At 42.0% G+C, this 15,841-nt stretch overlaps 1 protein-coding gene across 1 annotated transcript; it reads left to right on the top strand.

Moving 5' to 3' along the window:
• The first annotated feature begins 11,725 nt into the window (after window positions 1-11,725).
• mafba (MAF bZIP transcription factor Ba) lies at window positions 11,726-15,136 on the top strand. The gene is made up of 2 exons (XM_077544953.1): window positions 11,726-11,916; window positions 12,132-15,136. Exon 2 carries the CDS (start codon window positions 12,139-12,141, stop codon window positions 13,396-13,398), a length of 1,260 nt encoding a protein of 419 aa, XP_077401079.1. The 5' UTR covers window positions 11,726-11,916; window positions 12,132-12,138; the 3' UTR covers window positions 13,399-15,136.
• Window positions 15,137-15,841: the final 705 nt, after the last annotated feature.

Genomic DNA, 15,841 nt, shown 5'->3' with positions numbered 1-15,841 from the left:
CTAACCACAACCTAAACTCTAAAACCAAGTCTTGACCTCAAAAAGAGGTCTGAACTTTGTGGGCCCCCCCTCAAAATGTCCCCACAAGGACAAGTCGTTCCCCACAATGCTAGTTAAACCGGGAATACACACACATTCATACACAAACATACTCAAAACACACACACTCACTCACACATACACGCACTGACATTTTCACTCCCATAAACACACTCGGAAACACACATGCACACTACCTTAACCTATTGAAGCCAAGAAAACAGACCATCACTAAAATTGAAAGCAAGATTGTGGTGTCAAAAATGAGATTGTCGCTTTTTTCCCCCCGAACCCGAGTCGTTTATTGGGCAGTTTTCCCCATTTGGAAGAGCTGAAAGTCGAGAAGAACTTTTAAGAGAAATGCCCACACAGGGAAGCTGATTCATTCACTGACAGTGTGCGTGTGTGTAAACATTTCTGAGCTGAATCTGCTTTCTTCATTCAAATGTAGAAATTTTGAAATGAAAATTTAGACTGAACCATCTTCTATTTAATATTCCAATTTCCACTCTCCATTTGGTGACGTCTAGTCCTGCCAAGGGGGTGTCATCTAACTTCAACAATACAAAAATTAAACTTAAAAAAAAATGCAATTCCATTCAAGAAGTTTTCATTTCATTATACACATAAATGCGTAAATAACTACTGTATAACTGGTGTGTGTGTGCGTGTTGGGGATGTATTGGGGGCATCTTGGCTGCGTCTGCTCGTCCAGATGGATGACTTGTGCGGGGAGTGTATTTATTTTGCAGGAAGGCGACATGAGGAGATTTGTTATTCGCAGGCTTTGCCGAGTTTTTCACATTGCTCTACATCCCTGGAACCATATTTCATCCGCGCACCCCCAATCCCCAAACAGATTTATTTACAGAAACCACCCCCCACCCCAATGCACACTCACACGCACACATACCACTCCAGACACATAAATTAATGCATACAAAAAGCAGTGTTAAAGCTATGAAAGCAGGAAACAAACATCTGGAATCAAACGACACACTAGAAAGCTGTAAACACACATCTACTGTATATTTATGGATCTATTTTTTGCAAAGTTGTGTGCCAATATCTAACAGTATCACCTTTTTACTAGGGCTGGGTTTAAAACAACCGAACAATCGATATTGTATCATTTTCTTTTCAAGCCCAATATCGATTAATGGTTTTATGAAGCTATTATTTATCAAATTTTCCCATAAATTCTTAAGAAAATAGAATTTTAAAGGGGAATTTTTTTGTATCTCACTATTTTATTAATTTGCTGTTCACGTGAATTTAAAAATATTTTCTTACATTTATGAAAGACCTGACTTATTGCACTTCTTTGGAATCTTTTTTTATTTATATTTACAATTTACAATTGGATTAGTTTATGAAAATATTTTCATCTCATCCTTGCTGACGCAAGTGTCCCAAAGACATATTTATATGTTGTTGCTTTTTTTTAATGATTTTTTTTTTATGCTAGAGCATACAGAAGGCTATGACGCAGCCTCTCAACTGCACAGAACGGTTGAAGCAATGGTATTTATTACAAAAATGGCCGACAGGTGGCAGCAGAGTATAAGAGATCAACCAGGGCCATGTTGCAAATAAGCTGATTTACCCACAGTTCTAAATAGATTTGTGAATAATGATGAAACTTAGCTATATTCTAATGCTAATTGCTGCAAAATCGAAACAGATAGAAATATTTATTTTTTGCTGATGAAAGAGACTATAATCTTTGTTTTGGTAGGTTCATGTTTTTTTTTATAGCAACCAAACTTAATATTCTGTGGGCCTTGCAAAATCTGTCAAAATCCAGTAAAACAGCCGGGAGCGAAGGGGGTTGCTTCAGTTAAAGTGGCTGCGGGTGAATGAGTTAAGTGACTATAACATGTGTTTCTTTCGTTAATAATCTAAATCATTTAACCAGTTACTGCCTCCGCAAAATTTACTTTGGAATTTCATATTTGTCGAGTTTTTATCATGTCCTTGCCATTGAAGGAGAATTGATGTTCCATAATTAATCGATATCGAACTGAACTGAAGTGGATCGAATCGGATCGGGAAAAATCAAAATCAAATCGAACTGAACTTGTGTGAATCAAAATCAAATCGATTCAGGAAATTAAAATCGATACCCAGCCCTACTTTTTATTATGGGCCGCTAGCTCATGTGACAAACACAAAAGCTCATGCTCCTGCTTCTTATCACGATTACGAAGAAAATGAGGATCGAGATGCACTGTATTGATAGTGAAAATCAACTGTTCATTGATACCCTTATACTCATTACTCTATACAGGCACGGGCATGGTGCACAAGCACTTACCCTTTTTCCCTGGATGAAAAAAAAAAGTTTTTTTCATTCATATATTTAAAAAATAAGATGAAAACTAGACTCTCCAAGTGCATTTCTATTACCCTCAGAATTGTGCAAAAGCAAACTGGTAATGACCGTCACCAATGCTCAGGGCCCAGTTAACGACCAATCACACCTCAGCTTGCAAGCTCTCAAACTCAGAAAACAGGCCCACGGTCGCCGCACTCAATACGCAGAGTACACACAGTTCACAAACACCTTCTTAAGGTCTTAAGTCATGGGTGATGCAATGGGGTATATACTTACGAGTTTCACACATCAGCTTTGTTTCCGGTTCCGGTTTGCGACGTGGGCCGCGTCCCAGTTCTTCCGCCTTTGTGCCCCTCGGTTGCGCGTTCCCGTCGACGGGTGCGAGTGTGTCTGTCTCAGTTGTCCGAAGCTTTCAGAGAGCTGAGACGCCTTGCGCGCTCCAGCCACGTTTGGTCGACGCAGGTGTGGTGGGGGTGCGAGTGTTGGAACGCGGCCAGCAGTGGCCAGAAACGGCGCTGATGTGTGGAACCCCGGAAGTCGGAAGATATTAATATGAAACGGAGACTTATTTCCGTGACTCGAGAGGGTCCTTCTGCAAAAAAGCATCACAGCGATCGATTTTAAACAAACAAGCCAACTTAAATGTAGGTAACCTGACTATTTTCATTCATTATTATCTAATTATGGGTGACGTTAAATAGAGGCGACAATTACGCCACACAGTTTAAGCAGAACGAGGAAACGGGAAGCAGTTTTGCAACACCTCTCAAACAGGTCACATTCAAGAGCGACACTGTATTTGTTTTTAAGCTATTTTTACCACTCTGAATTGGTTAATATTGCATAAAAATCACAGACAAAGTGGGGAAGGACCATTCATATCTTTTTTTTGGGGGGGGTGGGGGCGCACGCGCACCATGAACGAGCCTGACACAGATGTTGCAGTTACGCTTTGGGCCAGAGGTGGCAGTCGCGAGTAAAAAAAAGTGGCAAACTGCACTAAGATCTTTTAATTTAATTTTTGGAATTTATCAGAGGCACTTTAAATAGTGGTAGGTGTGTGCTACTGCTGATCCCCAATTTAACATTGATTTGAATGTTATTGTTTACTTCTGAACACAGCCAATTTCAATTTACATGTTCGTGCGCTCACTTGTGTAACCAACCAGGTGATCACTTTGTTTTGACTCCCCTTCTCATTTGTTTTTCAATTTAGGTGTACAGGTTATTGGCTAACTGATAGTCAAGGCGGAAAAAAGGATTGATTCAGCTTGGTTCCATTTTTTGTACATCAGAAAACCTGCCATTTGAACAGGGGTGTGTAGACTTTTTATCTCCACTGTAGCTTGTTTACCTTCACCCGCTTTGTTTATGGTTGTTTTACTGACTCTGTTAGAATTTTTTTTAACTTTCCTTTCTTTTCTTTGGTCCTTCCTCGGGTCTCCTGACGGCCTCACGACTCTGGCTGGAAGTGCTCGGTTTGGGTGAACGGTATGGGATTTTTTTTATAGGTTTTAGGTGAACTAATGAATACACATGCACATACACATTCTCACCCACATACAAAAAAAGAGAAAGAAAAAAAAGGAGAGCAATGATGATGACATGTCAAATCGGTAAAATAACCGAATGAACAATACTGAGCTCTCCAGAAAAAATGAAAAAAATTTTTTTTTTTATAATTTTGGTGTTGGTTTTCATTTGGCTTGAGCACCCGCTCCCAAAAATGTGTGTCCGCATGTCTGATTATGTACAAAGTTGACGCACCCACACACGCAGGTAATTGATTTGCAACGTTTCCAACCTGGAAAGGAGAGAAAAGCAGAACAAGAGAGGATAAGAAGTGAAAATGAAATATTGGAACAAATCAAGAGAGAACAGGTCAAGAGCAAGGGCGCAAACAAAAAGCCCCCCAGCATGGGAACCCTGAGTTTGAGTCATGAGTAGGGGAGGAGGCGCTTGCAGTGAAATGCCAGTCTTACAAATGAACAACCTACATTGGATATCTGTGTGTGTGTGTGTGTGTGTGTGTGTGTGTGTGTGTGTGTGTACCTGCAGTATGTAGGAGAAAGCTGGAAGACATTCCTATTCCTCAACCCGTGGTCTCTCCCGATCTGTGTGAGTAATGACGCGGACTGCCAGCACGCCGGCATCTTTCACTCTATAACCATTTATACGAAAGCTCGCGTACCAACAAACACACGGGTGAGAAGGTTCATAAGAAAGGAAACGAGGCAGATGGATGGACTCGACGCCCGGCTGAGTTCATCCATTCAGACTTCAACTAGACGTGCTGTTAACACCGTTCCTAAAAATAAACACACAACACATGAATTAACCATCAAAAATTCATATATTGATATATTTGACTTTTAATTTTTGCCGTGATGTAAAACTGTCGACTTTGTCATATCTCAGGTTTCTTCTAAGAATACACCTTACATTTAATTAAACAGTGGAACATCCATCTATCTATCTATCTGTGTGTATATATATATATATGTGTAAATATATTTTTTTATTTTATTTTTTATTTATAAATATATATATATATATATATATATACAGTATATATATATATCTACACATATATATATATAGAGCGAGAGAGAGAGATATATACACATACATATACACACATATATACACATATATATATACACACACACACATATATTTATATATATATATATATATATATACACACACACACACACACATATATATATATATAGCTAGCTAGCTATCTTGCTAGTCAAATCAGTAAATTCTGCTTTTCAAACTCAAAAGGATTGCATTGAAGTCAACACAAAACGCTGTCGACTTTAAATTATCGAACCTCTACTCGTACTAGATTTTATATCAATTGTATTTGTAGCTTTCTCCAGCTGTGATGCCATCCAGTATGTACGAGTCAATATTTGAGTGGGTTAAAAACAACACATGTATGGCTGGATGTTAAATAGTTCCAGACGCCGGTCTGAGGCTGTGTTTCAGGAAACAATCAGCCGGTAAATAAAACTACCTTTGCATTACATGATGTAAGTGAACATGAGAGCTGCTCCTGCGGCTTTAGAGTAGGCCGGGTGTGGTCCGGCGGTCAGGAAAATGGCCGGATGACCCGAGCCGTGCTGAGTCATGTCCCAGGTGAGGGATAGAGCTGCCTCCGCCGGGCTCCGGGACGTGCACTTAACCTGCAGTAATTACTGGAAACATCACTGAGAACATGACCAACATGGAACTGGCGAGAGGCGGCTGGAAGATTTCAAATTACTCGGAGCCTCTTGAGGCTCGCCGTTAGGACGAACGGCTGTGCGGATTTGAAAGTTGGTTATCAACATGCTTCGGCTTCATTAGACATTAGTGGCAATCAGCTGGAGGAGATAATGACTAGGGATGGGTGGGATGACTTTTCTGAATTATTGTTTGATTTTCACATGATTTGCTTATAGAAGGCTCTCTGCAATAATGATTGCCTTCTTTCACAATATCGCATCAAAAATAAAGAATGTTGTTTGGACCTGCTTGAAAAGACAAATACAACTTCATCAAAGTTGGAGCATAAAAAGATATATCAACATCATAACTTGTTTTTTTATTAGCACTTTTCTAAAACAAAAATATGGAATATTTCCAAAACTAGAGCCAATTTGAAAACAAACTTTGATTTTCGAATTCAGCGACCTCAAAATATGCTAAAACCGTTAAAAATGTGTGTTGACCAGTGTTATGAAAATAATCGTTATTTGCGGCCCTAAAGTGCATTCTTAGTGTGTTTTATAGCAAGTGCTATACTCACCTTGCATCTATGATTTTGTACTTGTATTTTATATGATACTATTCTAGGTCTATATATTTTGTGTTATAGTTTTACACAATTATCCGTCAATGTGTAAAGTGAAATCGTATACAGTACATCAAAAGTACTTATTGATACTCTTACTGCCATAGATCTGTGAGTAATCAAGAATGAATAAACATAGTGTTGTCAGTCAGATAAAACATCCCTAATAGAAAAGACACAGTTAGCATTGATTGCATTAGCGGGCAGTGGGAGGAGTAAGCAGAAGAAATAAGGAGATGGACTATGAGAGATGAGCATTACGAGTGGCCCAAAGAAGGTCATAAAGAGAAGAACGGGATAGAACTCGCGCCCATAAGGCGCAAGTGGCTGCTAAAAATCATTAATCTTGTGGGGATCTGTGTCAGCTCACGGCGGCGACACAAAGAGCTCTCGCAGCGGCCAGGAGAGCGGCTCACTGACCCGCACCCAATTGGCTGAGAAAGGCCCACCAGGCTTTAATAGACTTTTGCTGATCCGACACTTGTTTGCTGCGAGCCACAAAGAGGCGATTGCGCCGGCTGACAGGGGCCTGCAGGCCCGGGGGCTCCCCTCCTGCTCCATGATAAATGACCCGGGGTGGGCAGGGGCAGGGCCGGAGGAGAGGGGTGTGCGAGTGTCCAGGCGAGGAGGCGACCCACGGCCGGTCAGCCTGCACACGGGCAGAGCAGAGGGAGTGTTCAAATAGTTGAAATCGTCCCAAATCAAATCAAGCCAACATTTGTAAATTGAAAAACACGTCTTCTTTTAATCAGGCAGGACTTAAGCCCCCTAAATGGACACAATACAGGAATGACTGTTGCAGTTTTGGGAGGAGACCTTTCATCACCTTTAACACAAATTTTTATTATTGTCCATTTTTGGAGGAAGTACAATTCACATATTAAAACATTTAAAAGCCCGCTCCACGCAACTTGAAAACATGAAACAAACACACAACCAGAAAAGGTTTGTTACAATGTGAACGACATTACATTAATTAAAATATATATATATATATATATATATATACAGTATATATAATAATAATAATAAAAAAACATTGTTATAGTCAAGTCAGCTCATCAATGGGGAACGATAAAATGATGAAAATAAATAAAAATACATTTATAAAATAAAATAAAAAAAAGTTGTTCTTCCAAATATAGTAGTGATATAATTAAATAGAGTTAAAAATAATTTTAACTTTTTGTTTCAATGTTTCTCCTTCAATACACATTGTGCTACTCATGCTGGTGTTCACACCTGGGCCACCTGTAGGTCAGAATAAGATTGACATATAGATATACCATTCTGGGGTACTCAGCTCCTCTCTCTTTGCTTCTCAGTACATCACTAATATTAGTCATTCTTCATAGAGGATAAATAATATATGCCTGTGAGTGTTGTTATTATTTACGACTCCATGTCTTCCAGCAATATTTGTGTTCAGATATCAGTTGCTTGAAGGCTAACAAACATGTTCACGTAGATGCTAATTGTTAGCCCATATGTTATGGTTAGTCATTTTTAGTAGAGGATAAAGAAGATATGCCTTTGAGTATTGTTATTTTATGTCTGTATGTGATTTCTCCATCGTTTTGTGTTCAATTACCCGTTTGTTCTAAAAACGCATCTCAAAGCTAAACATTAACACGTTTGTTAACATTAAGCTAAGCGGACTCTCCTTGTGTTATGTTTAGTTTAACACTAAACTTCAGCGGAGAGTGGCAATCAACAGCTTGAAGTTGCTTTTTTTTTATGAATACTTAAGAACGTTATGCCAAATTGACATTTATGCACTTGTATCTCAAGTTTGCGCTCGCAGGTCAAAGCAACCAAAAGATTGACTGCTCGTATCTGGAAAAACTCATAAAATTGTATATCTCAAGGCAGCACATTTGACAGCTCACAGAGAAGTTTGTATGATTTTTTCAAAAGCTCAGTATATAAAATAAGACTTCAAAATCATGATAAATCAAGTGTCGTCTCGGCTCTCAAATGCTGTGGGCGTGTCCACTGTTGGCACTACCTCAAATTTATGATAAAATCCCCAAAATATGCATATGATTCTGCACAATAAACTACTGGACAGGAGCCAGGTTGCTATGCAAAGTATTGCAATTTACATTAGTGGAAGAACTGCAGCAAAAAGATTTATTGTTGCTTCTTTTCCCCTTACCAATATGTGTGTGACATTTATATCTTGTTATATGTATAGAATGCTAATCAGAGACATCTAATCTCACAAAAGGCCCACAATTATGCTCTGGCCTGCCCATCATTACTTTTATATCTCCGAATATCTTCGCGCTGTAAATTGAACTCTGAATAAGTTGACGTTGGCGCTGAGACGCTCATCTTTAAAGTGCTCGCAATGAACCAATGCGCCACTAGGGGCGCCCTGGCACAAGAAATAAAACATATATCTGATGGACAATCGCTGAGAGGAAGCAAAAGTGGATTTTAAATACAAGAAGACGGTTTATTTTCACTGTTTAATCGAAACTTGTTCTATATTAATGACTGGGAGAATCTGCACTTATCTCACCTGGTGTTCCTGTAAGCGTGGTTGTCGGTGTGTGTCAATTAAGTCTGATACTGCTTGCAGTTGGCTTCCTTCACAGACTCGACTCGCCCTGTTTACACAGACAGTGACTTAATAATGCATGTTTTCACCGAGATAGTCGATCGGTCTGGAGTAAACAAGAATGCCTGAGTAAGTACGCGCTCTTAATGGCCAATTAAAACGCCGACCGCTGCCTGTGGATCAGGACACTCAACTTTTACTTTTTTTGTGTGCAAATAATCCAAACGCAAGGATTATCCTTTGATTTAATTGAGCATGCAGAGCATCGTTCATCCAATGGTAGTAGCATAAATATCGTAAATAAAATGAATTCCATACCTTTAATGTCCACTTGTCAATTAAAGCTACCATGCGTAAAAGCAGCTTTGCAACATACAGTGGTGCAAAATCTGGGGGAGAAATATGGAGTATTCCCGCAAAAAAAATAATAACATCCTACATTCCATCTTATCCAAAAAGTTTTGGCGGCGCAGGTGACCACGATGTGCGACCAGATCCGGTCTGGGGTCCGAGTTGGGGGCCTCCGTGGCGTTACAGGTGTGATACGCGGCACACGTGCGATGTGAGCCGCTCCGTCGCGAGATGTGGAATGTGAGCTGCAGCCTCCGCAGCTGCTCAATGCAACATTTTAAGGTGGATTTGATTTCGTCTTCTTCATTCCGAAAATCCGTAGGACGGGACTCTCATTAGGGGGAGAATAAGCAAGCATCGACACTTTTTCCCCCCCTCTCTCCTGCTGCCCATAAGCACACACATCACTTAATAGATCATTAACCACCGATATGATGCTGACACAAACGTTTTTTTTTCTTTTCTTCATCTGGTACCTCCATTATTAGCGGAGCTGGAGAGCCGCCCTCCGTCTCGCCTGCACGCCGGACTTCGGTTCCACCAGGGAGGGAGCATGCATGCAGGACCACCTTACGGGGCCGCCGCCGGCTTGGCCTGGCCCGGCCGGGGAGGACGTTTGAGAGCTGCTCATTTCGCGTTTTGTGAATTGCGACGCTCGCCTGCAGGTGCCTGGAATAAATTTAATGAGACCATTATTATTATTATTATTATTATTATTATTATTATTATTATTATTATTATTACTATCGTTACTATTATTATTAATAATAATAATTTATTTATTTGGGTGTTCGAAGCGTAATGCTTTTGGTGTATTAGGAAAAAAAAATATTTGAATTTTCTGCAAAATAAAATAAAATAAAAATGACAGCGGATTAAAAATGTGAAAAGATACCAAATAGCCTTTACGTGCGTTTCGCAAACTCTATCCTCGTGGTTACAATAATGAAATTCCATGCATAATTAATCTATAAATTTCCATAAATAATTCTCACAGTATCCGATGTCATGTTGAATAAAATGCATGTGCGTGATTTCATTATCGTCTGGCAACTACGCGCAATTAACCCGTAACTCAACTTTAATCTGTAGGGCCTATAACAAATCTAATAAAATGGCGACTTTTGTTACGAAATTAGTTAGTAAAAATATTAAAAATCACAATACTCGAATTAATGTATCTGCTGTATTTATTTAAAAATAAAAATACTAGCCTTTTCTTTTTCAATGACCAGATGGTCAGCCTGCTCAATGCTTTTTGGTCTCAGGTGCTTTCGAGCATGGAATATCAAAGGACATTAAATAACAATAATAATAATAATAATGATAATTAAATCACATAGTTGTCCTATTTAAAAGTATGGTATTGTGCCTTTTTTTGTGCACACATAATAAATATTTCCATAATTAACGTGACGTCATGACATGGCAAGAACTTGGATTTAATTCCAGTAAGAGATTAAACCGTGAGAGAACCAAATAAAGTGCACGATTAATGGACTGTCCACACATCTTGCAAAACAGGTGCACGACTTGCCCACGTAGGGGCAGCCTTGAGCCTGACTTGGACTCGCAAGAGTGGCCGAGCCAAGAAGGGGGCTGGCGTGGGGCTCACGATGAAGACACGTTAAAGCACAACAACGCTCACACCAATTTAACTTTTTGTTTAGCATTTCAGTGCTGATTAAAACGTAGGCCTAAATTAAGTACAAACAAGGAAACAGGTGGATAGATGGATCTAACTAATAACAGCAATGAGGGTGTTGTTTGTCATTTAATTATATTTTTTTGATACTTGAAAGTGCCGGGTCAACAATAGACCGACCCGGTAACTTGGGTCAATTTGACCCAATTGGGTTGTTTTGTAAAAAACAAAACAATTTTTAAAAAACTGACTCGATAACCTACTTGAAAACATCCTCTGTGTAGACCCAGGTTACCGGGTCAGTCCAATTTTTGAGTGTAAATTTGGATTATTTTGAAACAAAACATTACCAAACAAGCCATTTTTAAAATGTTTGGTATATTAAAATTTGGGTTATTTTGAAACAAAACATCCCAAAGATGGGTCAAATTGACTGGTCTGTCCAAATTTTGACCAAAATTGTGTTGTTTTGTAGAAAACAACACAGAAAGTTGGGTCAAATTGACCCAAGTTGGCGGGTCAGTCCAAATTTTGACCCAAATTGGATTGTTTTTGACCCAGCAGTTTGAAGTATAAGTTTGGACATGACAACCACTTTTGACTAGTAGTAAATGCAGGTCACATTGAAAGTTCCTAAAGATGCGTTATCTTGACAGCGCGACCCCAACTGGATCTCGTTAAGGATGTTTAAAGGTGATGAGAAAATGGAGGCGGGTTAATAAGGAGCGCCAAGCGGTGCGAAGGTGGGACCTTCCTGCCGCTCCGTCAGCTGACTGTCCGTTCCTCGCTCTCCTCCTCCTTCCTTTCCTCTATTTCAAGAGCGGGTCGGGCTCCCATTGGAAGCTGCCGTGCCACCGACCCCGCCCACATGGACGCGCGTCATCGTGCGCTATAAGCATAAAGCCGCGGCTGGCTGCGAGCGCATTCTGCTGGATACCAGAGTGGAGGAGAGGGAGAGGCGTCAAATCTCTGCGGTGCAGAGCTGGGGGGGGAAAGCTGCTTGTCGGCGGAAATCAGACGCCCTATTTAATCTGCTCACTTGTTCCTTTTGATTTTTTTTTTCCTGGAGAAAACGAGGACTTAGCAACAAGTTGCAACGAGGACTGGTGCCCGTCGCGCTGCGAGCAAACTTGGTATTTCTTTCCTGTTCTTCTTGCTGTTTTCAAAGTTGTTGTGAATGCACATCTACTGAAGGGACCGCCTGTGCACTGAGGCCGCTTTTGCTTTCCTTCTTCCTCCTGCCTGGTTGTCAACGCCAGAGCAGAAGTCTACATGATGCAAACAGTGAGCAGAGCTTAGTCTGAAAGTTTTTTCCCCCCCTTCCTGCACTTTTTTTCCCCCCCTCAAGGTGTTTCATGCTGCAGCAAGTCAGTGCGCAGCCCTGGATGAACCAAAAGAACTATTGCATGAAACCAGAAAGGAGAGAAGAGACGCTGATTCCCAAATCCGTTTTGGCCACGCTCGCAAGCTCCTTTGCGTCCCTGCAAAAGAGTCGCGACGGCAGCATGAGCGCAGAGCTCAGCATGGGCCCGGAGCTACCCAGCAGCCCTCTGGCTCTGGAATATGTCAATGATTTCGACCTGATGAAGTTTGACGTCAAGAAGGAGGGCTTGGCCGGCCTGGAACGCGCAGGAGTGCGTCAGTGCAACCGCCTGCAACCGCAAGGCTCCGTGTCGTCCACGCCGATCAGCACGCCTTGCAGCTCGGTGCCCTCGTCGCCCAGCTTCAGCCCCACGGAGCAAAAGAACCACCTGGAGGAGTTGTACTGGCTGCCGGGCGGCGGCTACCACCAGCAGATGGACCCGCAGACCCTCAGCCTGACCCCCGAGGACGCGGTGGAGGCCCTGATCGGAGCCACGACTCACGGCCACCCTCCGCCGCCGCACGTCCAGCAGCAGCTGCAGCAGCAGCAGCAACAGCAGCAAGGCGCCTTCGAAGGCTACAGGGGTCCGCATCACCACCACAACCACCACGGCCACCCTCAGCACCATCACCCGTACGCGGGGCCCATGAGCCACCACGCCGACGAGCTGTCGGCTCACCCGGGAGCGCACAACCACCCGCACGGCCAGCACCATCATCACAACAACAACAACCAGGACCCCGACAGCCCGTCCCCGGTGTCCCCGGAGGCGCACCCGACGCTCCATCACCACCGCCACCATCACCACCACCACCACCACCCGCACGGCCACCTGGGCCAGTCGGCGGCGCACCACGGCTCGGCGGGCGGCGGTCTGAACGTGGAGGACCGCTTCTCGGACGACCAGCTGGTGTCCATGTCGGTGCGGGAGCTCAACAGACACCTGCGCGGGTTCACCAAGGACGAGGTCATCCGCCTGAAGCAGAAGCGCAGGACCCTGAAGAACCGCGGCTACGCGCAGTCGTGCAGGTTCAAGCGCGTGCAGCAGAAGCACGTGCTGGAGAACGAGAAGACGCAGCTGATGAACCAGGTCGAGCAACTCAAGGCGGAGATCGGCCGCCTGGCCAGGGAGAGGGACGCCTACAAACTCAAGTGCGAGAAACTGGCCGGCTCGGGTTCGGGGCCCAGCGGCGGCTTCCGCGAGGCGGGCTCGACCAGCGACACCCCCTCCTCGCCAGAGTTCTTCATGTGAGTTGCTTTCTCGGGGAGAGAGCAGCATCCGTCTTGAACACAAATTGACTGTTTCGGACTCTGGGCCACAATCAAATTAGAAAATCAACTCCAATCCACCGCATAATCACGTTTCCATCCAGACTTTTCAATTCCCTCCTTCGAGAAAGAAAGAAAAACATCCCGATGAACTTTGGCCCTCCTTTGAGGTTTTTACCATAATCTTGCTATTAAATGGAGCAGGCTCAGCGAGGAGGCCTGGCGTCCAGTATCCTCTCCAAAACGAAAAAGACAAAAACAAGCAAGACTCCACTTTATGCAAATGTATCGAGGAGGACATTTTATGCAACATCTTATTGATTTCTTGCCTGCTTGGTTATTATATTCCAATATATAGAGAAACAAACAAAAACATGCATTAAATATTAATCCTGCATGCTGGACATGTATGGTAATAATTTCTATTTTGTACTTTCATCATCTCGTGTATTAATAAGAGCATGTTGTTGATCTGCGCTTCTCCGTCGAGGTTTTGGGGAGGGTTCGAGAAAGACAGAACAGCAGGACTGCCTGTGCAGCATCATATCATATAGCGTCATATGCTCGCGGCTCGGGGGAGGGGGGTGGGGTGTCGTGGGGTGTATTTGGCCTTGTAAATATTACGCAACCGCAAAAGTGCACAAGATCGAGGAGGCTGGTTTGAACTTCTTTCTTTCTTCGTGTTACGTTTTCTCATTTATATTTTTCCAACATTCGATGATCGTTTCTCATTTGCGGGACTGACTGAGAGAGGCGTGCACTTTTGTTCCATGTTTGTCTGTTGAATTGAAACGAAACAAACAAACTTTGTGGCAAGTGCACTTTTGGATGATGATTTTATTTGTTGTTGTTGCAAGTTTTCATTTTGACATTTGCACAGACCCCCCTCCCCCCTCCAGGAAAACAAGATGATGCTTGAGAAGTGAAGTGCGAAAATGACGACGTCATCTTTTAAGGGGGACGCAGATACACAAATGTAAATCTATTTACTCATTATTAACACTCTCAGGGCGAAAATTTGGACAGGCAATAATATTTCAAATTTGACGTGATTTTTGTACCCCTTCCCCAAAAATAAGAACTTGTGATTTGGTTAAAAAAAATCATTTTGATTGGCAGCCACCTGTAGCATCATCAACAAAATGTATAAATTGCATATGCATCAATTTTTTTTTTTTAAATTATATGTCGTCATGCAAAGTTTTCCTGATTTTTTTTCTGCAGGTCAGTGAAAAAAGGGGATTCAGGTGGTGCAAATGTTCAAAATGAAAATATTTTCTATGTTATGACGTGTTGATTTTGCTGTTGTCGTATTATTATTTGATGATTCTGGTTCTGCTGGCCAGATGCATAGTTCCATAAAGTTTTTATTTTAATGATTTAAATTAACAGACTGTCAGATCATATGGAATAAGCATGGTGCTTGCATTTGAAAGTATTTGCTGAAAAGTCATGCATTTATCAATCTTTGGTTTTCTTGATTCAACTGTGTTGAAATCCAACTGAAACTGCAGCAGCGGGTTGTTGTTTTGTTTTCAGCATTTGCATTTTTGTCATGTTGGGGATCAATTTTCAATCCTGTTTATATGAATAATAGTTAAAAACTTCAATTTGAACGATTCCATTCAGGCTGGTTTCTGTTTTGTCTTATTTTTTCGGGGTTGTTTTTTGGAAGAAATTGTTTCCTATTTTGCTTATTAAAGTCATTGAAATGACAATAATTCCATCTCTGACTTTTTACTCTAAAGCACGTCATTTATTTTATTTTATTTTTTTGCACATCGACATCATTTAGCTATTTTCTTATTCCAATAAACTGCAGTTATGGCGGTCATGATCACCCACAACATATTATGATATTTTTCCACACATAGCACACATTAGCAGCGCATGACGTGTCAGGGGTTTTCGGTGTTTGGGGGGGGGGGGGGGGGGGGGGGGGGGGGTTGGTGGGAGGTCGTTTGTGGCGCATGCTACTGGCCTCTGCTTACTTGTGCGCAAAATCTCCGGGATGGGTGAAAGGAGATCTTGACCTTGCAACACGGGGAAAATAAGACTAAAACCTCGGATTTACATTAAGTGGAGGAATCATTTTGGGGGTCGTGCATGGTTTTGAATACACTTTGAGGCTCAACATGGTTAGTTGAAAAAAAAAGGGGGGGGGGGCTATGCGGTCATACCTGCTGAGATGATATAGTCCATAGTCCTATTTTTATTTTTAATACTGGTGACAATTATGACTGACGCGCGGTCGCTCTACACTCATTTTTTTTGACGCATTGCTGTGCGCATATTTCTTCAGTGGCGAATGCTGATTCAACTTCATGAAATGCTCAACACGCATCACGTCGATATCGCGTCGAGAGCAAGTTTTGATGCGAGTTTCTGGTGTCAGAGCATTATCTGGCCCGTGTCTGCACATTCTC

The sequence above is a fragment of the Vanacampus margaritifer genome, chromosome 1 (genome assembly GCF_051991255.1).
Source record: "Vanacampus margaritifer isolate UIUO_Vmar chromosome 1, RoL_Vmar_1.0, whole genome shotgun sequence".
Taxonomy (NCBI): domain Eukaryota; kingdom Metazoa; phylum Chordata; class Actinopteri; order Syngnathiformes; family Syngnathidae; genus Vanacampus; species Vanacampus margaritifer.
The sequence above is the reverse complement of the archived record's forward strand: the minus strand, read 5'-3'. Positions and strand labels throughout refer to the sequence as shown.